The following is a 26,189-nucleotide window of genomic DNA, read 5'->3' on the forward strand; positions in this document are numbered from 1 at the left end:
TTGCAAATTAGGTCAGTTCAGATTCCAAATTAATTTTTTTTTCTATACGATTTGAAGCCTGGTACGCTGTTCGCGCTAAATTTTAGCTCCCATACAAATTATCGAAAAATTTTAGCCGAGCTAAAATGAGTCCCATACAAATTATCGATAACTTGTATGGGAATTTTATCTTGGCTAAAATTTAGCGCGAGCAGCGTACCAGGCTTCAAGATAGAAAGATCAAGATAGATTTAGAATTATTTTTGTTATAATGCGTGGATATTTTAAGAAATGTAAAAGTATTAATACAATGCACAGTACACATAATAAGGTAATATATTCCGAACGTTGTCAAAATTTGTTTGTCAAAAATGGGCACCAATCTGTCAGGTCGGCCTTTAATTTTTATATTTCAATCGCAGTAAACAGGAAATTTGTTTTTGTTTTAATTTATAAAATGTCATTTAAAAATATTATAAATTGAAAAATAACAAATTTTCTTCGTGTTTCATCGCGGAAAATGGTAAATAATTGTTTAAAAATTAGTGGTGTGCGTGTTTTATCGGTTTTTGTGCGTTTTTCGTCGGTATTTTAAACAATTAAGAATTCGGTAGCTGACATTGGTCGCCAAAGTGTCATGTTTTGACAATCTGGCGACCAATGTCAGTTCGGAATATATTACCTTTTTATGTGTACTGTGAATACAATGTACTTCCTCAAATTATTATTCATCTTGAAAAATTGAAAATGTACGAATTGGTTGTTTGTTTTGTATGTTTTATAATTATATTTTGTTGGCAGCTGGTGAACTATTAGTTAGTGTTCGAAGACTGATTTAAAAATTTCTTTTTGGTCGTAATAAAGTGGGATTTTATAGATAAAGCCTGGTACGCTGCTCGCGCTAAATTTTAGCCGAGATAAAATTCTCATACAAGTTATCGATAATTTGTATGGGATCCATTTTAGCTGAAGCCTGGTACGCTGCTCGCGCTAAAATTTAGCTGAGATAAAATTTCCATACAAGTTATCGATAATTTGTTTGGGACTCATTTTAGCTCGGCTAAAAATTTTCGATAATTTGTATGGGAGCTAAAATTTAGCGCAAGCAGCGTACCAGGCTTTAAGCCTGGTACGCTGCTCGCGCTAAATTTTAGCTCCCATACAAATTATCGAAAAATTTTATCTCAAGCCTGGTACGCTGCTCGCGCATACAAATTATCGAAAATTTTTAGCCGAGATAAAATGGATCCCATACAAGTTATCGATAACTTGTATGGGAATTTTATCTCAGCTAAAATTTAGCGCGAGCAGCGTACCAGGCTTTAAAGCACATTTAAAACATTTGCGATGTTTTTTCCGATTAATTTATAAACCACCGAGTTTATAAAGTCCCATCACTAATACCAAATATAATTGTTCCATATAGTTCTCTCTTTCTAATTACGAAAATCACACAAAACGTCAAAATTCAGACAAGCCAAATATGGGGAACGTCACAAACTTGTCAGCCAGCAGCAGCAGCAAGACAAGAAATTTATCGTTAGAAAAAATCATAACAATCAAAAGTGGTGGCCAGTAGTTGCATAAACAATTTTTTTTTATTTGTATTTCTTATCTTGTTTCACCTGTTTATTACCCCAAAAACAGCAGGTGTATTTATCATTATTCTACCACATCACAAAATAAAAATTTATATCAAAGAAATACAAAAGAAAAACAAAAAGAAAAAAATGACTGCTAGGAATCCCCAAACCCTTATGGCTGTGCCAAATGAAGAAAGTTTTGATTTTCTTTTTAAAATTGTCCTAATCGGTGATTGTGGAACTGGTAAAACTTGTATTGTCGAACGCTTTAAAACGGGCAACTATGTCGAACGTCACGGCAATACAATAGGTGTTGATTTTTCAATGAAAACTATTGCCATTGAAGGGAAACAAGTTAAGGTTAGTTCATGGTAAAGACAATACAATAGATAGCAAATCATCATCATCATCACCTTCACACAAAGAGATATACTAACTTATTGATTTATTTTCTTTTTTTTATTTTTAATTATGTTTTAGTTACAAATATGGGATACAGCTGGTCAGGAACGCTTCCGAACGATAACACAAAGTTATTATCGTTCAGCAAATGGAGTTATCATTGGTGAGTTGGTTGTTTAGATTTCTATTGTTAATTTAAGTCAGTATAGTTAGTATCAATAGAAATTGAGATACACCCACTTTTTAGGTTTTTTTTTTCTTTCTCGTGCTCGAGAAACTGTTGACTCAAAACGATTTGTGTGTGCTTTGCAGGGCCGTAACCAGGGGGGGGCATTGAGGGTCAATGCCCTACCTTGAAAAATGGCCTACTTTGAAAAGATGCCCTACCTTCAAAAAGGACTTGATTTGAAAAATTCCCTATTTTTAAAATAATTTATATTTAGAAGATAAGAGAGCGTATCGGAATCCCGATTTTCAATATCCCGTTTTCTGAAATCCAGAAAAAAATGTTTAAAATCCCGTTTCTAAAGAACTGTTTTTTTTTTTTTTTAATCCCGCTTATAATAATCTTGTTTAAGCAAAATCCCGTCTCTGGAAAGCCCGCTTTTTAAAACCTCGTTTATACCGCAAATCCCATTTCGTTCGTAATTTCATAACGGCTACTCAATTTGGTACTCTAAAATTACCTAGCAGCATTGAATAAGAAGTACAGGAAGGGGTGTATATCACACCTATACTGCCCATAATTTCGTAAAGGCCCTATCTACAAAATTTTCGATTTTGATTTTTTTGCATGTTTGGAGTTAGGGCATTGTCTCTGATTTATCCTCATTTATTTTTTTAGCCTAGGTCTGCAAATACGTCAGAAAATTGAAAATGAACTTTTGATTTTTTTCATTTTTATATGAAATTTCCGATATTACATTTACTATTTCCCTCTATAACTCAGAACTAAGAAAAGTGTAGTTAGGGCCTTTACGAGATTATGGGCAGTATAGAGTTGGTGGGTGAGGCCACAAAAAAATAAAAAAAAATAAATTTTATACAGGGTGTCCCAAAAGTAATGGATCAAACGAAATATGCTGATAGGTCAACTTAAGGGCTCTCAGAATTTGGTAACTTGTTCATCCCAAATCCTTACGGTTTTCGATTTAATGCAGTTTTTATGAAATTTCGAAAAATGCCGACTTTGCATCATTATTTTGCTTCCTCCGCTCATAATTGATTTTTGTTTTTTACAATTCTTCCACTAAAACGTTGCCTAATAATAGGAAATAATTAATTATTCAAAACATTTTTTATTTCATATGCCATTTTGCTGCAAATTAATTAACAGTTTCATGTTTTATAAAAACTCAATTTCTTACTTTTATTTCAGAGCAGCATCCCGAAAAAAAATTGTATGGTGTGATACTGGTTTATTATTTAAAAAACTTGCCGTGTTATTGCAGTTTTCAAAAATGTATAAAAATTTCCAAAGTTGAAATTAGAACGAAAGATATTACAATTTAAATGTAACAAAACAGGGTTTTTCAGATAAAAATAACAAAGCAAAATAAACACATTTTCTCGACTGTTGTTTGTTTATTTCTTTTTGAATAAAAGTCTCGACTTTTGTTTGTTATTTTTCTCTGAAAAACCCTGTTTTGTTACATTTAAATTGTAATATCTTTCGTTCTAATTTCAACTTTGGAAATTTTTATACATTTTTGAAAACTGCAATAACACGGCAAGTTTTTTAAATAATAAACCAGTATCACACCATACAATTTTTTTTCGGGATGCTGCTCTGAAATAAAAGTAAGAAATTGAGTTTTTATAAAACATGAAACTGTTAATTAATTTGCAGCAAAATGGCGTATGAAATAAAAAATGTTTTCAATAATTAATTATTTCCTATTATTAGGCAACGTTTTAGTGGAAGAATTGTAAAAAACAAAAATCAATTATGAGCGGAGGAAGCAAAATAATGATGCAAAGTCGGCATTTTTCGAAATTTCACAAAAACTGCATTAAATCGAAAACCGTAAGGATTTGGGATGAATAAGTAACCAAATTCTGAGAGCCCTTAAGTTGACCTATCAGCATATTTCGTTTGATCCATTACTTTTGGGACACCCTGTATAATCTGTCAAAAATAATATATAATCTGTCAAATTTTGAGCTAGTTTTCCAGGGGCGAACTTACTCTCATTGGTGATGACAAGGCGATGCAATCATATTGACCGCCAATGTTTCAGCTAATCTTGATGATTTTAAAACATTTTAAAACAATTACAAAAAAAAACAGTTTAAAATTTGTATATAATTATGATGAAAAATAGCACTTATACGGAAGTCTCTCACGAGACCAGTTACATTTCTGTTGGCGCCCCTTGAGTGAACAATATATCTGCACTCCGACCCTTTACCAATACATGTGCATTTGTACAACACACACTAATAAAAAACGGCTTCACTTATTTGGATAAACACCCCTTCCTGTACTTCTTAATCAATGCCTAGCAGTTCCTCAATATGAAAAAATGAAAAAAAAATTGAAAATAAAATTTTTATTGCAAATAAAAAAAAATTGCAATGAAAAAAAAAAATTCAATGGAAAATGTGTTATGTCGTTTTCTATTGACGAATCTCAGAATGTGATTTGTGAATCTGATAGCTGAAAGGGTGGTAGAAAGGGGGGAAATGATCTATTTGCGTCTTGAGATTCAAAAAAATGACAAAAAAATGAATCTGAATTTTTAGCAAGATTCACGCATACAAACACACGCACTTTCACACACACTCCTCTGTTTGACATTTGTCTGAACATTTGTTGTTGTTTTATTTTTTTTATACGCACAGATTTCGCACACAATTACAAAACTAGATTTCATATTCTATTTGCAGTGGAAAATCTGAAATTTTTACACAAAAATCTCAAAAGTCAATAGAAAACGACATTACATATTTTTTTTCGTACATTTTTTACAATGTTGAAAAATTTAACCTTACATTAGCTATTTTAACAATATCAATAAGGCTAATGTAAGATCAAATAGCCAAAATTGTAAAAAAAAAATCGTCGAACATAAAAACAATTTAATAGTTTCAACCATTTTTTTTATTAAAACTAATATAGTACAAAAAGGTTTAAAATGAAACACGTTGTATTGATTCCAAAAACGGGGTTATAAAAACGGGAATTCAATAAACGGATTGGTAAAAAATGGGATTTAAAAAGCGAGATTTTAAAAAAGGCAGGATTTTTAGAAACAGTATTTAAAAAAACGGGATTTTAATTGCAGGAATTTAAAAAACAGGATTATGAAAATCGGGATATCTTATGAAATAAGATTATTTTTTTTAAATAGCGCGAAAAGCCTTCAAATTCATTGAAGGTAGGGAATTTTTTAAGGTAGGGCGTTTTTGGAGCTAAGGCTTTTTTAAGGTTTGGTTAATTTTAGCCCGTTTTTCAAGGCAGGATGAAAAAGCCTTAATTTTAAAAGTGTCTTACGTTAATGCCCTATCTTCAAAATTGCCAAATTTTCAAAAATATAATTTGAGATTGAACAAGAATTAAAATTAAATTACCGAACCTGATTCCATACAACTAGAATTAGTTATATATGTAGGTAGGTATATTCTGTTTCTATTTCATTTTTAACCGACTTCCAATAAGAAAGTCTGTTTTTTTTTATGTTTTTAACCTCTTTACTTTGGACTGGGTTAACCACTTTTGATAATTCTTTTTGTATTCGCAAACTGGTGTCGGAGTGTGGTCCCATTTCAATTTTGAATTTATAGAATTCATGACAAAATTATATATCGATCGATCCATAGAAGTCGGTTTTGTTTTTTTTTTTTTTATAAAAATGATTACACTGGTCGGCAACGCAAATAGAGCTTGAACTAAACCGTACTTTTCTAAAGGATTTTTATGTGCTAATTTCATTTCTATTCTAAAAATGTGCTAATTTCACTGGCACTTCACGTTTTTGAAATACTTGAGTATAAACAGGTCAAAAATGCGTTTTTTTAGTACATTTCAAATTTCGAATTACATCACCGTTATTATTTTTGTTTTTATAAAACGACTTTTGCAATCTCAAAATTTTGTATTCAAAATTATTTTTTTTTTTTCTCAAAGATATCGAAAAAAATGCATGATAGACTAGACGTGATAGAATAAATCTGTAAACATTTTAGAATTCAGCAAGCACCTAATAAAGTTCTTGCTCCCAACTTTTTTGTTTCTATCAATATAAAGTATGGAATACGCAAAGTATTGATTTTAACTTGTATGTTATTTTTTTAACCAAAAAAAAATTGAAACTCCGCCGAACGTTCAGCGAAGTCATGCACACGGCTTTTTAGCGCCGGATTAACCACTTTACGATTTATATTGACTTCTCGGGACCCTTGGACAAAATTTTCTTTAAATTGATCAAAATGACCCCTTTTGTACTTTATAGCAGCATTTTTTGTTCTCAAAAGTATTTTAAAAGATGATATTTATTAATTTTTTTTAGTAGGTTAATATTCATTCAATATGTCTTTGTTGTAATTTTCTTATTTTTTTTTTTTTTTTTTTGTAATTTTAAGTTGGAATCCCTTATTTTTCTCGGGCCCCTTTTTTTCACTAGAAAAATTTTAACGCCGCCCTAACTTAAATTAAACTCTGGCTACGGCCCTGCTTACAACGATTGTGTGTGCTTTGTAGTAAACAAAAGTTTTATCTACGTCAGCTCTATTTTTAATTATACACTTGAGTAGGGAATAATATGTTATAACCTTGGGTGTTATTATTTTAATAATCTTCGTATAGTTATATTGCTTACTTTTTGACTGCAATGTTGAGTCATTTTCGTCATTGTCAAATTATAATTTAAATTTGTGATTATTTGAGTTTGGTTCAAATTCCAAAGCAATCTTCACTCACATGTGCGTCAGTGAACTGCTTTACCATCCAACCAAAACACACTTGTGAATACCTGCCAATAACAGGTAGATACGTATCGTATGTAAGTCAAAAGCAGCATAGCATAATTGAACCGAAGCCAACAAAAATTTAACAAAACAAAAAAATACACACATTTCTTATGATAGCCACTCTGGAGGTAATGTGTGCATAGGCATTCGCATTCTAACCGACCCATTTAAGTCAATCATGCGTGAAAAAAAGTATTTAAATAAATAAAACGCTGCAGTGATTAATTTTCATTTTAAAACAGAATGAAACCTAGACTCTTCATTGTTTTTTTCTTTGATCAAAGAACTGAGTGTTTGTTGTTAAAGGATTTTCAGTTTTCAACGGTTTTCAGAGCTTGATTTTTGGATTTTGTTATCATTTAACTTGGTTTAAATAAGGTTTGGATATTTGAGAATAGAACTACATACATATGTAGGTACTTAGTTTCAAGAAAGTGAAAAGTTACCTACTGTCCGCTTTTGAAAAGTCTCTCATCACTTTAGCTGAATGAATTATTTCTATCTTCGTGACCAAAGCGACCTAAAGACCGCTAAGAATTTAAGATAGTTTCTTTTCTAAGTTTATGCCTTTTTCGGATGCTCTTTGACTGAAGAGGTTGTCTCGTCAGTTCTCGTAGTTCAGTCAAAAGCAAAGAATCTGAAAAAAGTTGTGACGTTAGCTAGGTTTTATTGAAGACGGGTTTATCCTGAGTATGAATCTCAGTTTGCGTATTGTTTGGCCTTTTGGGGTGCCCGCTATTTTGTAAAACGCATTAGTCTCAATATTTCATTTAATTTTTTTTTTTTAACAAAAATCTTTTCCAAGCTTAAGAACTTTCAACACGAGAGCAAGTTTCTGCGAACAATTTGTGCATTTAACTAATAAAAAAAAACTATAAATACAGAAATGTTCAACATACACCACAGTGACCAGAAAACTAAAATAAATTTCAAACATTGGCCACACTCCGTGCTTGTGTTTAAAAATTTTAAAAAGACAGAGTATCATATTTACCCTACATCACAAAATATTTATACAAAAACTTTAATGCAATATTACGACAAAGGAAAACGCTAGGTTCGAAGTATTAAATCTTGAAAACATGTTGAAGTTCAGTTAAATTCTATTCAAACTTATAAAAGCGGAAAATTGTAAATTTGAATGAATTACTTTGTATTTGAGGTGCTGCACACTAATATAAAGTTGTGCAACCATATTCCTGGCGATAAATATGAAAAATTATCAACAAACTCCAAAATACTTCAGTTTTTTTTTGTCAGTTTTTGTTGTATTAGTTGTAAAGTATGCTTTTTTGCAAAAAAGCAGAAAAAAACAAATTTATTTTGTCAGTTTTCCAAAATTTTTTTCACTAAGCTGAGAACTTAAAAAAAGCCAAGGTTATTTTTTTCAAGTGGTTATAACATTTCAAGTGGTAAGGTTTCTACAGAAAACTAAAAATCTCATAAACTATCATTATCATTTCCGGCTGCTATAGTTTATTGTTCTACCTTTTATTTTAGTATATGACATCACAAAACGTTCATCATTCACAAATCTTCAAAAATGGATTGAAGAAGTTCGTCGTTATACAGCATCGAATGTTCTACTAATATTAATCGGTAACAAGTGTGATCTCGAAGAAGAACGAGAAGTTTGCTTCGAAGAAGCCGAAGAAATGTGCCAATATATTCCAGAAATTCTTTTCGTTATGGAAACGTCAGCGAAGGAGAATACAAATGTTGAAGATGCTTTCACCTGCCTAGCTGCTGAATTAAAGGTACCTTCTATCATTTATATTTGCATTAATCAAACAATGTTTATTAAAAACTTTAATCTCATTTTCAGAGAAAACACAGCGCATTAGATGTCGAAAATCAAGAAGAGAGCGGCATCCATCTGGGCCAAAGCAAACCATTGAAAAGTTGCAGCAGTTCTTGTAATCTTACATAGAAACAAATTAAATTTTTCGTGTTATTTATACTTCTGTTTATGATGATGAGATTTGTCTCTGGTGATTTGTTTTAATATTTTTTGTTTGTTTTTTTTTTTTTCGTTTTTTTTTTGTGTAACAATTTTTTTAGTTAAATTATATAAATGTATCTTCATATACATACACATCATTTATGTAATAAAATTCCTAATCGGAACAAATAGGAAAACAACATTTTTTAAGTACAAAACAACCACAGTCGCAAATGAGAAATAGAAATAAAAAACTTAAGTTCGACAAGATATCTAACGTATCATTGAATAATAATTAAAAAATAATGCAAACGATGTCAATTAATGTAGAATCTTATTTGTCTAAGTTATTTGTGAAATATGTTCGAGACCAAGTTACATCTGTTAACCAATTCATTATAAATAATCAAAACAAAAAAAGTAGTAGAAATAGTAGTTGTTGTAGTTTCTAGACAGAAGAAAAACAAAATACATTTTTTTTAATAAAAAATGTATAATAGTTTAGTCCTTAAGTCATAATAATAACGAACATTCTGGCATCTAAATTAGTAAGTTTAAACTTCGAAGTAACTAAGAAATAATTAGTAAAATGTTTAATTTTTTTTTTCATTGCCATACAGTGACAAATTATTAGCTACAAAATTATTTAAAAACAATAATTTTTTTATTTTGACATCAAAATTTAGATTCATTGCTTTTTTTTTAATAAAATTAAATGACAGGATAAAACTGAACATATTTTTTTTTGTTGATTTTTAATGGTTTCCTCAAAAACATATTCGTCCGTATTATATTTGTATGTCTAAAACTAATATTATTAATTAACATAATTATTTGTATTTACTATTATTTAAAAAAAAAATACATAAATAAATAAATGTATTTTTCACATCCAATCTGAATTTATTTTCTATGTTATGAGTCAAGCCATATTCATGCGTTTTTAGGATTAAAAGAATTTTTTACCTGCTTACTTACAATATTATGTAGGTAATACAACATGTGTAAACTCTTAAACAATAATTTTGCGGTTTAACTACAAAATTTTCAGAAATTATTGGAATGATCGTTTGAAGTTTTAGTAAGAAAACAACAAAACCACTCATTACAACTTTACCTATTTTTCGCTTAGAACGGAAACCTGCGATAACATTTTCTGGGTGCATATTGCAATTGACTCCAAAATGGCGCTTATGTTTCTGATAACAAAAGAACCTAATAGGTTCATCTTTTGACTTTCTAACTTTTCGTTTAGAATTTCTGCCAAACGACAAGCTCGATTTCAACTATTTTATCTTTTATTATCTTTTTACCAGTTAACTTCACATATTAATTTTTTTTACATAAAATTTTTAAAAATTTAAGCAACATGAACTGTAAAAACAAGTGGGTAGGCCCCAGTCGTGTATTTTTTTTTTTTTTAAGAAACTGGCTTTAATGTTAGTTACCTAAGAATAGAGCTTATACAGAAAGAAATCTTAAAGACTAATCAAAAATTGTGTTCAAGTATAAATAAAATACACTCGCTTGCTGTTACGTTTAAAGTTGCTTGATATATTAAAGTTAAAAATTTGTTTGGAGTTTCAAAAATATCTTTTTTAATGGTTTTGACCTCCAAAGTTTTTTTTTATACACAAATTTTTCAAACATTAAAAAAGAAATGAGCCGTTTTTTTTTGTTAATAATTAGTATGAGTTCAATTTTGGAAAAAAAAGAGTTAATGGTCAATTAAGAAAGATATTTGCATCCTCTTATTATTTTATTTATCACAAATTCAAGGCAGAATTATTATTTTTTTAAATGAAGTCAAATTTAATTTGATTAACAAAATAAATAAATCAGTTCCTAAGAAAACTTGAATCATCATTCATGAAAATAAATTGGTTTTAATTTTTTTTACTTTTAACACTTAAAAAATCTAGCAAGTACCTTTATTTGGGGTCCTACAAAAAATTCAATTCCCCTCTAGAGACTTTGTATTCTTTATCATCGTAATATCATATCGGATTGTTATCTCGAGTTCGATTTTCTAACAAAAATCTTATAAAAAGATTTGATTTTGTAATCACTTACCTTCTCTTTAGAATTAAATAAACAGTTCGAAATGCTGTGATTAACATGGGTGGCATGATTATCGTGTCTATATGTGTGGTGACTAAACCTGTTGATATCAGCGCTTTTTTTTAGACTTTTTTAAAATATAGGACAAACCGTTACTTGCAAGTATTAAACAAAAAAAATTGGCTACAAGATTTGCCTATGATATTTAATTAGTAATTTTATTACAAAAGTAGTAAACAATGATTGTATCACAAAAAAAAATAATACAAATATACACATGTATAATTTTTTATTATAAATAATGGTTCTTTTTATTTGATTTATATACACCATAAATGCAAGCTTATAATCAAAAAAATATAAATGTACATTCACCTAGTTTCCCTTATTTTATTTTTGTCAATATTTCGAATTTTACTTTTTCACTTTCTGTCTTTTCTTTCGCACATGTCGATTGGTAGCAGTACTTTCTGATTTTTTCACATCATATCTAAATATTATCGATCTGGAGTCGAAAAAGTATTTGATATCCTTTAAAAATGACCTAAGTTAGTTTAAAAGTATATTTTTTTTTTATTAAACTCACTTACCTTAGGATCATAACGATATCCAAGGCTTTTCAAAAATAGATAAACTTCTTGCAAATCAATTGGTTCATAATATAATATTGCCTCATGCAGTTGTGTATTGGATTTTAATAAATTATACCATGCAATGTGTAATGGCAGTTGAGCTGTTGATATCTTCAAAGAAAAATTAGATTGAAATTATTTAATAGTTTAAAGAATATTTAGGAAACGTACCTTTTTGCTGGAATTAGTTTGAAAAAAGTATTGCTCATCTTTAATTTCTATTGATGGAATAGTATCTGAGACGAGAATATGTCCCCAACAATCTTTTAAATTAAACTTAGAACCAGCTAAAGAAGATACTATGTCTTCACTCATTTCGACATCATCAGCAGTGTCGCTTTCATTTCCAACACCTCGTGAAGCCACATTAATATCACAATCTGAACCGCCTGTTGAGGGTATATCGGCCTCATCAACCAACCGAGGATGTGTCTGATTGTAAATATACTCTAGAATTTTCTCGGCTTGTTTCCGTTTCAACGGTTTAATTCCATATCTATAAAGTCTATCTAACAATTCTGATTCATCCATTGTTGCAAAGTTTGGTCTGCGTGTGACATCAATCGTTCTAACTAAATACGTTCGACCATTGAAATCGAATTCTTGTGGCACTTCTTTATCTTTAACTTTTTCGGGAGTTTTTATTTTCTCATTTATAACTCCAGTTAGAAGTTGAGTTAAGCCAGTAGGCTTTTTGTAAATCTTTTTCTCAGGACTCCCATAAATAAGCTTATCAATGTCATCCAAATCGGAGAAACTTTCATCAACATTTTTTGTAAATTCTTTGAATTTGTTTGAGCTTGAGAATCGTTTGAGTGGAGCTGAACTTGGCTCTAATGGTGAACCTAAAAATGATTCGGATAAAGCTCGACGACATTTAGGGGTTGTGCTTTTAGGAGTTTTTGGTGATTTGGTTGGTGTTGATCGTGGTGTTTTTCGAGGTGTTTTCTTGGGCGTTCTTGTTGGGGTCTTAAAAGGAGATTGCTCCTCAAGAATGCCGAAATCAGAGCGTTTACTTAGATCCATGTCCAAAGAATTCACCGACTTGTTTGGTGTTTTTGTGAAACTCAATTCAAATTCTTCACTTTGTGTTGGTGGTAGAGGTTGAGTAGCACCAACGAAATCAACAAACGAAAATTCTCGATTGTCTTTTGAATCGGTAGACTCAAAACTTTTATCGGTTGAACTTTTCTCATCTTTCAAATGCAATGATTTGTCAGCCTTACGAATAGAATAATTAACTTCATCGTCGGAAAGGACAATGCAGTCAATGCTTTCATGCTCGTCATCATCGTTTTGTGTTAAATCAATTGAATTTTCTTTTGTTTCTTTACTAAATGAAGTTGATTTAGAGAAATCGTCGGAAGCAGTACTGCCAAATGAAAATCCATTAATTCTCTTGATCTCAGTTGATTTTTCCAATAAAATACTATTTTCCAATGATGAGTTTGGTTCTTTAAACGATTTTGTTCTGATTAATGTTTGTTCGTTTAATTGTGAATCGAATGAGGTTGATGGTAAGTCATTGGGATCCTGATATGGTTGAAGAGATTCAGCTGTTGGAATAAGAGTTGCAGAGTTTTGCGAACTTGTTTCACTGCCTTGTTGTGTTAAATCAACGGTAACTATTAACGAATCTTAAAAAAAAAAAAGAAGGAAATTATGTACATATTACAACCATACAAAAATACACTTTTTAAAACTTACTGTGGTTTTTGTCGCAAGAATCAACTTTAGAGTCCGAAGAAGTCTTTACTAAATGGAGGCGTAAAAAAAGAGTTAGAAAATTGAATGAAAACAAAAATATATTATTGGACCCTATCGTGAAACTATTTTGTTTCTCTCGGAATATTTTTTTGCCCTAGGAATTTATTGTGCGGTCGTGACTCTACTTCGAAATTTATTTCCAGGGAACAAAAAATTTTATGAAATGGCAACTTACTAGAAATTTATTGCCGATATCAAATTTTTCTTTTTCACTCTCTTGTTTGAAATAAGTCGAAACATTCTGAGCGAAATTTTTATTAACGATAGCCCCCATTATCTTATTGTATTATCAACTTTCGGAAATTTGAGCTTCACCTTTTCGTGAGATGTAAAAATATAAAAAAAAAAAAAAGAAAAATATGAAATCACTTCTTTTTACCTTTACAGAGCTTCTGTAATATTTTTGTTTTAATTACTACAAAAACAGTTGCAGAGTTCTTGTCCCAGCCGTTGCTCGTTATTACAAAAAATTGAAAAACTGCTTATTAAAGTTGACATAAGTTGGATGCATTGAAACGCATTGTAAGCGTCCGAAAATGCGCTTGGTGATTTAAGTCATTTCTGACACACTGGTTTATAAAAACTCCTAATCTTGAAAGAATGAAGATGCATTTTAAGTTGTCAAGCAATTACAAGCGGAAACTAAACAATATTGTGTACCAAAAATTCAGGAGTTTGGTGAGTAGGCCAAGAACTGGATCTCTTTCTGTAACACTGAGAGAGATGACAGATTCGTCTAATGACTTCTCTTTGAAATTTTAATTTAAGTGATTTTCATTTCCAAGAACATCTCAGACAGGTAAGAGGATCTGTTAAATGAAAAGACATTAGGAGACGACTTAATAATGCCAGCCTTATTCTGAAACGTCCTGCCAGGGGACCAAAATGAAAAGTTAAAAGCGAGCTGGCGTTTGTAACTGGTGGTGGTCGTTTAGAAAATTAGCTTTTTGTTCCTTATGTTGAAATAAATGCTATGGTTAGGGGCAATACAAAATTTTTATCCAATAAATTGTATTTGAATTTTTCTTCAATGTTTGATTTGCCTTGTTAAAATTTCACACTTTTTTTATTAGATGCTTTGATTACTTTCTTAATACCTGAAAGTTTTAAGCTTTGATTTAAACCTAACGATTCTATAAATCTTTAAGCATCTCAACTACATCGAGAGCTATTACTGACTTAAAATAAAGCAAAAGAAAAAATACCATCATTTGATTTCAGAAATGGAATTGAACATTAACGGGAGGTGTGCCGCCGTCTTCTGATTTCAACTTGGCAAACCCCACAACATAGCATCATAAAAGCGCCGAGCAAAAAAGAAAACAAAAATGTTTGAAAAAAAAAGTAAAAAAAAAGCAACACATAGGTGGTCTCGCTCGATTTATTAGAAGCTCCAAATGGTTCAACGAATAGGAAGAGAAAAAAAAAATCTCAAATATTCATTGTGGTATCACAACGGACCAATCTCAGCTCTCCTGCTGATAGCCACGTTAACCTAACCAAACCTAACCTAGCTTGAATCCACTCGAATTAGTGCGAAGATAATGCACACAAAAAATTTAGTAACATTTAAATCTAGTTTAAAAACTAGGAAAAATGTCACAAATTTTTAAAAATAAAGATAAATGACACTTACCTCCATCACTTGAAAATATTTCATAAGTTTCAATATGATCTTCACTAGAAGTGAATTTAAGTTTTTCCATATCACTTCCATCATCTAAAAGAAATACAAATTGTTTTAATTTTTAATTAAGTTTTTGAAATTTTAACACAATTCCTACCTGTTTCCATTTCAACATCTGAATCAGCAAATATGTCAGGTGAAGTTGATCTTATCGTTTTTATTTGTATCTGAGATTCAATTTCATTATCATTTGTACAAGTCGACGTTGCTGAGGTAATTTCATCTATCAATGTTGTATTAAATTGTTTTAATGGTTCTTCATCGAAATTAAAGCTTAGTTCTTTTTCACAGTAATTGAAACAAGTAACAGAATCGATTGGCGTATTCTGTATTCCAAGAATACTTGGTGTTTTTCTACGACGTTGTTTAGAATCATATGGTACACTACTTATTGTTGACGGAAGTGAAGGTTGTGAATACTCTATTGCATCATTTGAACTTGTTTCTGTGTTCGATAATAATACAAAGTCAACAGGACTCTCAGCTCGGACTCTCTTAATAGCTGGACTTTGCAAATGAGAATCTATTTCATGCATTATATTATCTTCCTTCGATGAAAACTTTGTTGCCTCAGCTAATAATTCGCTTTGGGAATCATTTTCATGCAGGTAAATGCCAGCATCTGCTGCAGAAGAGGATTTATAGGGTGTTTTAGTCATAGGTGATCCATCTGCTCCTGGAACACTTATTGTTGATGGAAGTGAGGGTGGTGAATACTCTATTGCATCATTTGAACTTTTGTCTTTGTTCGATAACAATACAAAGTCAACAGGACTTTCTGCTCGGATTCTTTTTATTACCGGACTTTGTAATTGAGGATCTATTTCATGCATTATATTATCTTCGTTTGATGAATACTTTATTGCCTCAGGTAATATTTCGCCTTCTGAATCATTTTCATCCAGATCAATGCCAGCATCTGCTACAGAAGAAGATTTTTTATAAACAGGTGATTTATCTCGTCCTGGTATTCGACGTATATTTTTTAATAAATGTCCTGGTTTTGTTTTTGAAGGCTCAAAGAGACTAAGCACATAGAAGTCGATGGTTTCTAATCTTTCACTTGGATCTGATTGAAGAATACGATTTGTAGCAACAAATGGTATCAAAATTGTAGATTGCACAGAAAAAGAAAACGCCAAATCTTCATCATTCGTTAAAAGATTTGGACTTATGCTATTTTTTAAAATTCTTTCAATATTTTGATTGACTTTTTCTAACTGCCGCTTAGGATCGCGAAGTGTTAAGGATGTGAATTTGTTGGCCCATTTGTTTTTGCCTTTGGTCACCTTATACATTGTTGTATAGTTATAATCTGTGAATAAATATTTTGGATGGTTAAGGTTTGATGAAAGAATATTTTTAAAAATATTGTTTTATCCCTAGAGAAATTTTGTAATGCTTGGTTAAAATATTTATCATTTTGGAGTTGTTGATGTGGAGTCATCGAAGAATCTAAATTTATAAAAATAGCACCGGTATAAAGCAATTTGCTTCAGTAGCTGTAGCTTGAGATAGAGACAGAACCCTCAAGCTACCTTTTCTATTTATAAATTCATCACTATACCGGTAGACTTCTCAATGAGTACGTGAGTGTAATCAATTGCACAAATGCAATTTCTTTTTCTGTTTTTTTTTTCAAATTTGGGAATTTAATCTCTTCTCTGTTTTATATACAATTTTTTAAGCAACTAAAAAATCGTAGAAAAATCATCATTCTGGTATTACAACAAATGAAAACAACGTATCAAGCTGAGGATAACCCTTGTTAATCCCTATTTCAATGAGAAATTAAAAAAGAAATAATAATTAAGGAGATGCTTTGTAAACACTCAGAGGTATGAACTCTCTCTTAGGTGGTTGGAAGGTCCTTTAGGGTATTCAATAGAAAATTCTAAAGGAATATTTATGGCCCGGGAAAACATCTGGGAAAGACGATTCAATGACAAACTAAAAGAGCTCTTCAATGAGATGTTACTGGCTAAAACGATTTGCATTTAACATCTTAAATGGCTGGGATACGTAAATCGAAAGAACATTGAAAAACATCAATTAGGTTGAAGCCAACGTCTTGACATGCGAAATTAGGGGCGGCTAGAGCTAATTCGAGTGGAAGAGTGGTGCTGTAGTGCCAACATATTTGAGGATAGCGCGTAAAGATCGAACTCAGGTTTTTGGTTAAGGTATATAATCAAAATTATTATCATTTATTTGGTTTTCCTTACCTTCAGACTCAGCTACTTGAAAGCCAAATTGCTTAAGTTTATCTCGGATACCTTCGTTGTTTCCTGTGCTTTTGCCTTCTGCCGGCGACCCTGTTAGTTCTACCTCTGAACGAGAAAGAGCTAGAGCCAATTGCATTTCATCCGGATTGACATTATCAACTAGACAATGCTGAGCAGCAACATCAGAGAAAAGTTCTTCATTTTGAAAGAATGCACTTTTGATTGTTTGCTGCTTCTTCGGTTTTGCTTTTGATTTTGGTTTTGGTTTAGGCTTGGCTTTTTCTTTAATTTTTGGGGCGACTTTTATATTTTTGCCTGGTGGAGATTCAAAGTCATTTGTTATTTTTAGAAAGTCTGTAAGGGGATTGTCAGCAGCTGGCTTCATTCGCTTGTCTTTTGGGATAAATGTCTTGAGTTTAGTTCGAGTGGATCGAGTTATTTTTTCTTGCACTTCCTCCTCAGGTTTATCAGTTGGTGATGGCAAAGGTGGTGAGTAGTAAATGGATGATGGCATTGGTTCAGAACATGCCATAGTCGCATCTTTATCTTTTCTGTCCACTTCTTCCAAAATATTGTCAGGATCGGTACAAAAAAATTTGGAAATAGTTGTTGCAGGCTTACGGTGTCCATTTCTATGAGAAACATTCAAAGACAATAATTTTTAATACAATGGGCTTTCAATATATTCTCGTTATCGGAGAGAAATTCTGGTGTTATTAATTAAGTAATACTATTATTTTAGTGAGTTACTGTAAAATTTCATATTCCTGTGATTATTAATTCGCGTTTAAGCTCAAGGTAAACACAATCTAAATGGGGACCGAGACGAAGTTGGTTAAAATTGAGCACGGCTCTGTCATTAAATTTCATACGAAGCAAGGAAAAAGTCAAATAATTATTCATTAAAAGATGTTGGGTGTTTACTGCCCCATCGTTATCCGCATGTTCAAAAGTTGTCAAGTGAGTTTAAAAGAGGCAGAGAGATCATTGAAGCCCAGCTCAGGCGCCCGCTTAATGCTTGTATGGATGAAAACATTAAAGAAGTCGAAAGATGAAAATGATGGCAGAGATCATTAAGCTATCGACTGGTACCAAACACACCGTTCTTCATGGTCACCTTAACCTTTAAAAGTCAGTGCAAGTTGGGTGTCACGAATTCCCACAGCTCCTCAGAAAAAAGTGCGAATTGTGTGTTATAGAGACATTTTGAAGCTCTGTAGTAAAAGCCCGTTTTTCAACGAATTGTTACTGGAGACGAAAAATAGGTTTATCATAATGACCATCAAAGCTAGCAAGAGTCCATAAGGAGTCGCCAAAATAGGTACGGAACCCCCGAAGAAGGTCAAGGTAACTCTATATGCCGAGAAGCTCATGGCCAGTGTTTCGGCACTCAAAAAGATAATATTGTGGATTGAGTTAAAAAAAAAAAAAAACGCTTGGCACCATTTACGAGAAAAAATTAAGAAAACCAGACGGGGTAAACTGACAACAGGAGAGCTGCTTCTTCCCGACAACGCTCGCTAGTTTCGAAGTCGGCTGAAGAAGAAATCCAAAACCTTTCCTACAGTCCAGGGGCTCTACTCTGTATTTCGTTCCGAAAGTCAATTATATCCGAAAGTGCTTTACGTTCCGTACTGTGTGGTACTTCGAAATGAAAAAAATAGTAATTTATACTATTTCCATTTACGGATGTGATTTTCAAATCAAGCGCTCAAAAGTAATAAAAAATTAGTTGGGTAAGAAATTATTATAAAAATAATTAATATAAAACGAAGGCAAATAGATTTGGATGTACTAAAATGCAGAAAATATGGAACAACGGATTGAACGGATATGTTTTTAATTTATTATTTATTTATTAAATTTATTATTCAATTCTAAAACAAATCTCTTCCATAAATTGTTGGATTTTCCTGGCGTCAGGGACTTTCAAATTTAGTTTGTATCAATTCGGTATGCAAACACGCGAATTCCATTAACCTATTATAATTTTTTTTTTTATTTTACGCTTGAAGGTACCCTATGAATATATTTTATTTGCTTAATTTGTTTTAAGATTTTCTTTCAAAAACTAACATTTTGAGATATTCCTTGTGCATTACTCTATCACATTTGTTGTAGAAACAAATATTCCGTATTCGAATGTTTTAACCATTCGAAAACGAGTTACGGGGTAAGAAAATTCCTCTTCCGGAAATCTCATTTCGAAAGTAGTAGATTTCATTCCGCTTTAGAAATAGAGAGTACAAAATATTCGTTTTAGAATTTTTTTACTTTCGGAACGAAATACAAAGTAGGGCCCTGACCTTGCCCCGTTGTTATTTTTTGTTTTGATTTGAAAAAATATCTTTGGGGGAAAGCGATTTTTTGACGATGAAGAGCTCAAGGCGGCAACAAATGTATATTTTGAAGAGAAATAGGAAAAAATGTTTGAGCGTATCAAAAGCTAATCTCAAGATGTAATTAAAGGACTGATGTTAGGGAAGATTATATTAAAAAATAAAAATAGTTTTAATTGAATCCGCATTTTCCTTTCACATCGATACAGAGAATATATTGAACGCCCCTCGTAAAACGATTGATTTTTTTTTTTTCAAACTTTCTACATTCAACTTTTATTAACAAATCTTAAAACTACAAGACAATATAATAAATTTATCTACCGTAGGCCATTTTTGGTTTCTGTGCTGGGTAAACGTAGTTTTCTTAAATTTGCTTTTCTTGTATTCATTATGTTGATATTATAAATTATTGTTTTGATTCCAATTCTTTCTTTTCTTCCATTTGTTTGAGAATAAATTCACCCCGTCTTGGAGCTGCATTCATAGAAAATAGATATTTCCTGTCACGTTCTTCTTGGGTTTCGGTACAAATTTCTTTTATAAGTTTTTCATTAGCTACACGAAAGATTGGAGTGTATCTAAAAGAATTCATCATAAGTAAATTTATTGCGCTTTAAAACAATTGAATTAATTTCTTACGCAAAAGCTGCAAAAGTGGCAATTCCAAAAAGAATAACACCAACAGCAAAACGATTTCTATAATGGAACGATGGGGTTCCTTTGGTTTGTCGTGGTTTCCTTCTTGTAATGTCAGTATTTGGATCCTCCATGCCAGAACCAATGTTTTGTTTTCTTGAAATGAAAATTATGCTGTTAAAGGCATTATCCTTCTTTTTAAATAAATTATAAAGATAGTTATTACGAAATAGTTTTTGAAATTGTTCTTTATTTTTGTGTAAATTTTGGTGCAATGAAATTTATGTCAAAAAGGGTTTTTTTTTGCAGCGGGAAGAAATGTGACGGATATGAGGTGAATATATATATTCACCTCGATGAACGTATTCAGGAAATTATAATGATCTTAATAAATTTGTTTAAGGCGGGTATCTACCAAGCACTACGTATTCCCAAAAAAGCAGTATACTAGCAGTTTTGTATTATTCATCTTTTTTTCGCTCAAATTCGTTTATTTTTTTACTTTAAACGCATTTCTTATCTTACCAACGGAACGTACAAATTTCTTTTATTAAACAAGCAGGGGCCAAATTACGGCATAAGCTGGGTCAACACTAGGATGATCAACACGTTCAAAATGCGTTTCAAATCGAAGTAATGCACAGTTAAACCTTTCCAAACTTGGTCAATTGATGACTGAGATTTATCTTAGGCTAGGCGCACACATGCGATTTTGATCGCAAGATTATTCAGTCCAAATTAGATGACAACAATTTCAATGACTGGTAGGCACAATTTTCAAATTTTTAATCGCGGGAAGCATGTGTGTTCACAGGCATTGAAATCCTTGTGATCCATTTTTGCGACTGAATAATCGCGCGACTAAAATCGCATGTGTGCGCTTAGCCTTATTCATAGACAATTTAGACCCACTTCTAAATCATTTTTCTATGAAGAACTGCTTCTAACTTGGGTAATAACTTTAGACTCCAGTCTAATGCCGACTTTTCACTAGTCGATTTTAGCCATACGATTTGTCGCACGGCTTTAGTTCAACTAGGATTTCTATGGGGATTGTCACTTTAGTCACCTGTGGTTTACGTTCACACGAGGTTAAATAATTTGTTTGAGCTAAAAAACAAAAGAATTAATGGTGTTAAAAACTTTAATAAACCTTTACAATATACAAACTTCCAACACACGTTGTTCTGTGAGTTTCATTTTTGTTTCTCATGCACTTCCAATTTTTTCATTATCAATAAAGGCTTGGCCACACTGGAGGGTATGCGGTAGCGGTACGGGTAGCGGTGAGGGTACTTGTATGAAAAAAATTCCTCATCTGAACGTTGATGTGTCAGTTTTGAATTTTTTTCATACAAGTACTCGTACCGCTACCGCATGTACCCTTCGGTGTGGCCAAGCCTTAAAGTGAAATATATCAAAGAATATTATTTTTCCCTTGATATGCACTCGACATAATGTTGTTGTTCTTTCTCAATTTCCTTATTTTCAGTTTTTTAATTATTTATTAAAAAAAAAAACTCATATAAAAATCTTTCATTGACCTGAAAAGTCTACCTTAAAGTTTTTCATAGGTATACCTTAATGCCTACAACACACTATGTAAGTCTAGACGTTCAACATACGTTCCGAATCTCTAGCAGAAATCGGTTTGTGAAAAAAGCAAACAATTTTTTTTTTAACGAAAATCTAAGCTTTTGATATCATTTTTGTAAGTTTTATAATCGGAAAACCATAAAAAAATACCTTGTTTGAAAACTTTCACTTTGTATTTTTTCAATGTAGTTAGGGCCTTAGTTTTGGTCTCGAATAAATAAACAAATTTTATTCTCTGAATACTGCCATTTTAGGTTTAAGAAGCTCTGGTCGAATTTTGTTCTTGACAACTGACAGAAGTGAATTCACCAAATCCACAAAAACTGTCAAAATTACCATCAAGAACATAAACAAAAAATTAAAATCTCATTTATCTATATGAATTTAATAAATTAACTACAATTTTACTGTGAATATTTTCTAATAATCCAAACTAAACCATCATGGATTATGATTTTAAAATGAAAACCCAAATGGAACGCACCAAAGTTGAAGATCTATTCAACTACGAAGGTTGCAAAGTTGGCCGTGGCACCTACGGTCATGTCTACAAGGCAAAACGAAAAGATGCTAGCGATGGCAAAGAATATGCTCTCAAGCAAATTGATGGAACTGGTTTGTCCATGTCGGCATGTCGAGAAATCGCCTTACTGCGAGAATTAAAACATTCCAATGTAATCACATTAATTCGAGTGTTTCTATCGCATAATGATCGAAAAGTATTTCTTTTAATTGACTATGCCGAGCATGATCTTTGGCATATAATTAAGTTCCATAGAGCTGCCAAAGCAGCTAAGAAGCAAGTTGTAGTTCCGAGAGGAATGGTCAAGAGTCTGTTGTATCAGATTCTCGATGGAATTCATTACTTGCATAGCAATTGGGTTTTGCATCGTGATTTGAAACCTGCCAATATTTTGGTTATGGGCGATGGAAATGAGCGGGGAAGGGTTAAAATTGCTGACATGGGTTTTGCACGGTTATTCAATGCACCCTTAAAGCCACTGGCCGATTTGGATCCGGTTGTGGTCACATTTTGGTATCGCGCACCAGAGTTGCTTCTGGGCGCACGTCATTATACCAAAGCTATCGACATTTGGGCAATTGGGTGTATTTTTGCCGAACTTCTTACCTCTGAGCCGATATTCCATTGTCGTCAAGAGGATATTAAGACGTCTAATCCCTATCATCACGATCAATTAGATCGGATATTCAATGTGATGGGATTCCCACAAGACAAAGATTGGGAAGATATTAAAAAAATGCCAGAACATCATACATTGATTAAAGACTTTAAGCGTTCTAGTTATTCCAATTGTTCATTGGCTAAATATATGGAAAGGCATAAAATCAAACCGGAAAGTAAAGCTTTTCATTTATTACAAAAGCTCCTACTAATGGATCCAAATAGACGTATCACATCGGAACAAGCAATGCAAGATCCTTACTTTCAAGAAGATCCTGTGCCTACTCAAGATGTCTTTGCTGGATGTCCAATTCCTTATCCAAAACGTGAATTCTTAACTGACGATGATCAAGAAGATAAGTCTGATAATAAACGACAACAGCAGCAACAACAGCAGCAGCAGCAACAACAACAGCAACAACAGCAGCAACAACAACAACAGCAGCAGCAACAGCAGCAACAACAACAACAGCAACAACAAGCTAATCAACATCATGAACCGAATAGTAAGAGAGTTAGATTGTCGGGTCCGGGACAACAACAAGGTCAAGTAAATCAGGGGCAAGAATTTCATCATCAGACTTCACAACAGATGATGTTTAATCAGCAGCAGAATAATTTCCAACGGTTCTAAGGAAACAAACCTCATACTCATAGTATTTTAGTTAATGATAATAATTGAATTTATGTTATTTGGCATTTTCAGCATTTTTTCGAAAGAGGTTAATCGTAATAAAGTTGATTCAAAAAGGACGTTTTGATATTAACAGATATAAAAAAGTTTTTATTATTTTTTTTCATTTTCAAACAGAAGAGCAAAGGTTTCGACGTATTCGATTCGTGATACAAAAGAAAAATGGCTCCCTTACTGAAAATATTTCTACGAAATTTGGAGCTTGTAAGAAGGGCATCAATAATCTCCCAATAGCGCCCATAGGATTTTTGACAAATTTTTCTTCGGAAACATTTTTTGGTAGGAGTATTGTTAAATGAGGGGGAGATATAGGGGGCTGTTATCAATCCCTGCAAACTTTTAATTTCCAAGGAGAATCAAGTGTTGGGGGTTTTTGAATAAAAAAATAAAAATCATCTAGGTACTACTTCCGTTATACTTTGTATAGTTAAAAAAAAAAAAAAAAACCTCCTAAAAAGTAGTTCTGAATAGTGGAAGTTTTTACGACATGGACAACTTTTCGGACAGGTGGAGTTTTGTCTACATGGAACTGAACACAAAAAATAATACTGAAAAACACCCAAAACAACTCATTCAACATAAATTTGATATTTTTGATTTCTTTCAAAAATTTATTTTTCATTTAAGGATTCAGTTAAGGATTATTCCTACGAATATAAGATTTATTTATATTGATATTTATTCTTCTGATAGTTTAACTGACGCGACGATTAAAATCAGGGCTTATAAAAATTCAATTATTTTTTAATAGCAAACAAATCGTAAGCCATATTTAAGAGAATAGTTATCGGTATCAATAAACGAAAATAAAAAAAAAAATAGTCAGCAACATTATAAATTGATTCTGGTACAGTAAAATTTACAAGGCCGTGATTTAGCCAAATCTGGTGGTTTTATAGTTTCTGCAAATGTACCAAATGTGCATCTTAAGTTTTCGGCTTTGAGAGTCAAATGCAAAAATAATTTTTCATACTTTCCCTTTTTAACTCTTAAAGGCTGATATGACGGAGAAGGTAATGCTAGTGCATTTCAAAAAATAACTCGGCACCAGTTCTGTTCATGAAGAAAAAGTTCCGCAGAATATTAAACTTTAGGTCACTGTGGCGTATGTGCAATTTTTTTAAAACAAATTTGTTTTTGGTTTGAAATATTTATTTTGAATGTGGAAAGAAATAGCTTTAAAAAAAGTTGAAATACCTAGTATAAAAAAATATGTAGGAACTAACTTGTGCGTAAATTACATTCGTTTTTTTGTTCAATGATGTTAAACATTTTTTCTACCGATACTTTTGCTTACTGTACGGGTTGTTCAAGGACACTAACCTAGCCAAAGAGATTGAAGGTGCGAAACTGGAAACAGGTCACTAAAACAAATTATAGTTCCTTAATGACATCATAGCTCATAAATAATAAATAGATTGTCTGCCTTTATATTTTATAGCACTTTTTTCTGTGAAAAAGTAGTTTTTTTTTTGTAAATTAAATCAATGATTAAATACATATATGTAGGCTATCGAGATATTCAAAACAAATCAATTTTTCATCAAAAATAATAATAAGATTGAAAAAAAAAGTTTTTTTAATTTCAAATTTTTTTCATAATCTAGGTATTCAAAAAAATCTTTATTTGATAAAACAAAATAAGAGAATGAGTTGGAAAGGTTTTTTTTAATAGTTTTTTTTCTTTTTAAGTCAAATTGTTTGTTAATTTCCCTTATTGTCTTAAACTTAGGTCATAACATTTAAAGGCTATTGCGCTTTTTAAAGTCTCATACAAATCGCCATGTATAAAATTTATTTCCATGAATGTGATTTTTAATTTTTGTACGAGCAGTGCAATTGAGTTTATTGAAGTAATTACCTACTTAAAATAACACAAAACTAGTCTCCCAAGTATTTTTTTCCATTTTTCTTTAGTCAGTTACTTTTATTTAACAGATGCCCCAATAAATAAATTCCTGTAGTAAGGTAACCCTAACCAATGCTATTAAAAAAATAAATCAATAAAAAACAATAACAGCTGCAAAAAGCGAACGAACGAACGAACGAAATACAACTGTTTCAATAGACCTTTGACCATAGTCTATGTGCCATATTGCTGAGTGAATTTTTTTTAAACAAATTAAATTGACCCTATCATAACACCCTCATTATGGAACATTATAATTTATTTTAATTGATATTTTAACGTTGTGCATGGAACAAAATAATTTTCGACTTGCTATGAAAACGACTCAAACTACTATCCACATTTATACGAGTTATCTGTTAGTTAACTCACAACCAGTATATCCACCTCGGGAAAAATTTGACCAAAATATGAAGTTACATTCATAAATACCTCCCCATGGAAGCTTTTCATTTAAAGTTTTATTCTTATTATTCGACTATCGACGGCGTGTGATAGTGCATTTAATTTAAGATAATTCAAGCTGTATGGTTGTGGTGTGTCATTTTGCTATCACTGCTTTGCTTTTGCCGTTGCGGCA

General features: G+C 31.7%; 3 protein-coding genes across 5 annotated transcripts; 2 read left to right on the forward strand and 1 right to left on the reverse strand.

Annotated features, from left to right (window-relative positions):
* The first annotated feature begins 1,474 nt into the window (after positions 1 to 1,474).
* LOC129911309 (ras-related protein Rab-43) lies at positions 1,475 to 8,966 on the forward strand. The gene is made up of 4 exons (XM_055989053.1): positions 1,475 to 1,922; positions 2,043 to 2,127; positions 8,436 to 8,692; positions 8,761 to 8,966. Exons 1-4 carry the CDS (start codon positions 1,710 to 1,712, stop codon positions 8,863 to 8,865), a joined length of 660 nt encoding a protein of 219 aa, XP_055845028.1. The 5' UTR covers positions 1,475 to 1,709; the 3' UTR covers positions 8,866 to 8,966.
* Positions 8,967 to 11,220: 2,254 nt separating this feature from the next.
* On the reverse strand, positions 11,221 to 20,118 carry LOC129910022 (structure-specific endonuclease subunit SLX4). Of its 3 annotated transcripts, none has more exons than XM_055987262.1 (8): positions 19,913 to 20,118; positions 17,250 to 17,881; positions 15,122 to 15,946; positions 14,974 to 15,057; positions 13,278 to 13,325; positions 11,742 to 13,207; positions 11,529 to 11,681; positions 11,221 to 11,469 (listed from the first exon to the last, which is right to left on the reverse strand). In XM_055987262.1, the coding sequence occupies exons 1-8, from the start codon at positions 19,978 to 19,980 to the stop codon at positions 11,353 to 11,355; spliced, it is 3,393 nt and encodes a 1,130-aa protein (XP_055843237.1). In that variant the 5' UTR covers positions 19,981 to 20,118; the 3' UTR covers positions 11,221 to 11,352. The 3 variants fall into 3 exon arrangements, with proteins under 3 accessions (XP_055843237.1, XP_055843235.1, XP_055843238.1); XM_055987260.1 differs by having other exon boundaries at positions 15,122 to 16,339; XM_055987263.1 differs by lacking the exon at positions 17,250 to 17,881 and having other exon boundaries at positions 15,122 to 16,339; positions 19,913 to 20,055.
* A 2,010-nt stretch (positions 20,119 to 22,128) lies between these two features.
* On the forward strand, positions 22,129 to 23,785 carry LOC129911715 (cyclin-dependent kinase 8). The gene has a single exon (XM_055989588.1). It carries the CDS (start codon positions 22,267 to 22,269, stop codon positions 23,638 to 23,640), a length of 1,374 nt encoding a protein of 457 aa, XP_055845563.1. The 5' UTR covers positions 22,129 to 22,266; the 3' UTR covers positions 23,641 to 23,785.
* Positions 23,786 to 26,189: the final 2,404 nt, after the last annotated feature.

The sequence above is a fragment of the Episyrphus balteatus genome, chromosome 2 (genome assembly GCF_945859705.1).
Source record: "Episyrphus balteatus chromosome 2, idEpiBalt1.1, whole genome shotgun sequence".
NCBI lineage: Eukaryota > Metazoa > Arthropoda > Insecta > Diptera > Syrphidae > Episyrphus > Episyrphus balteatus.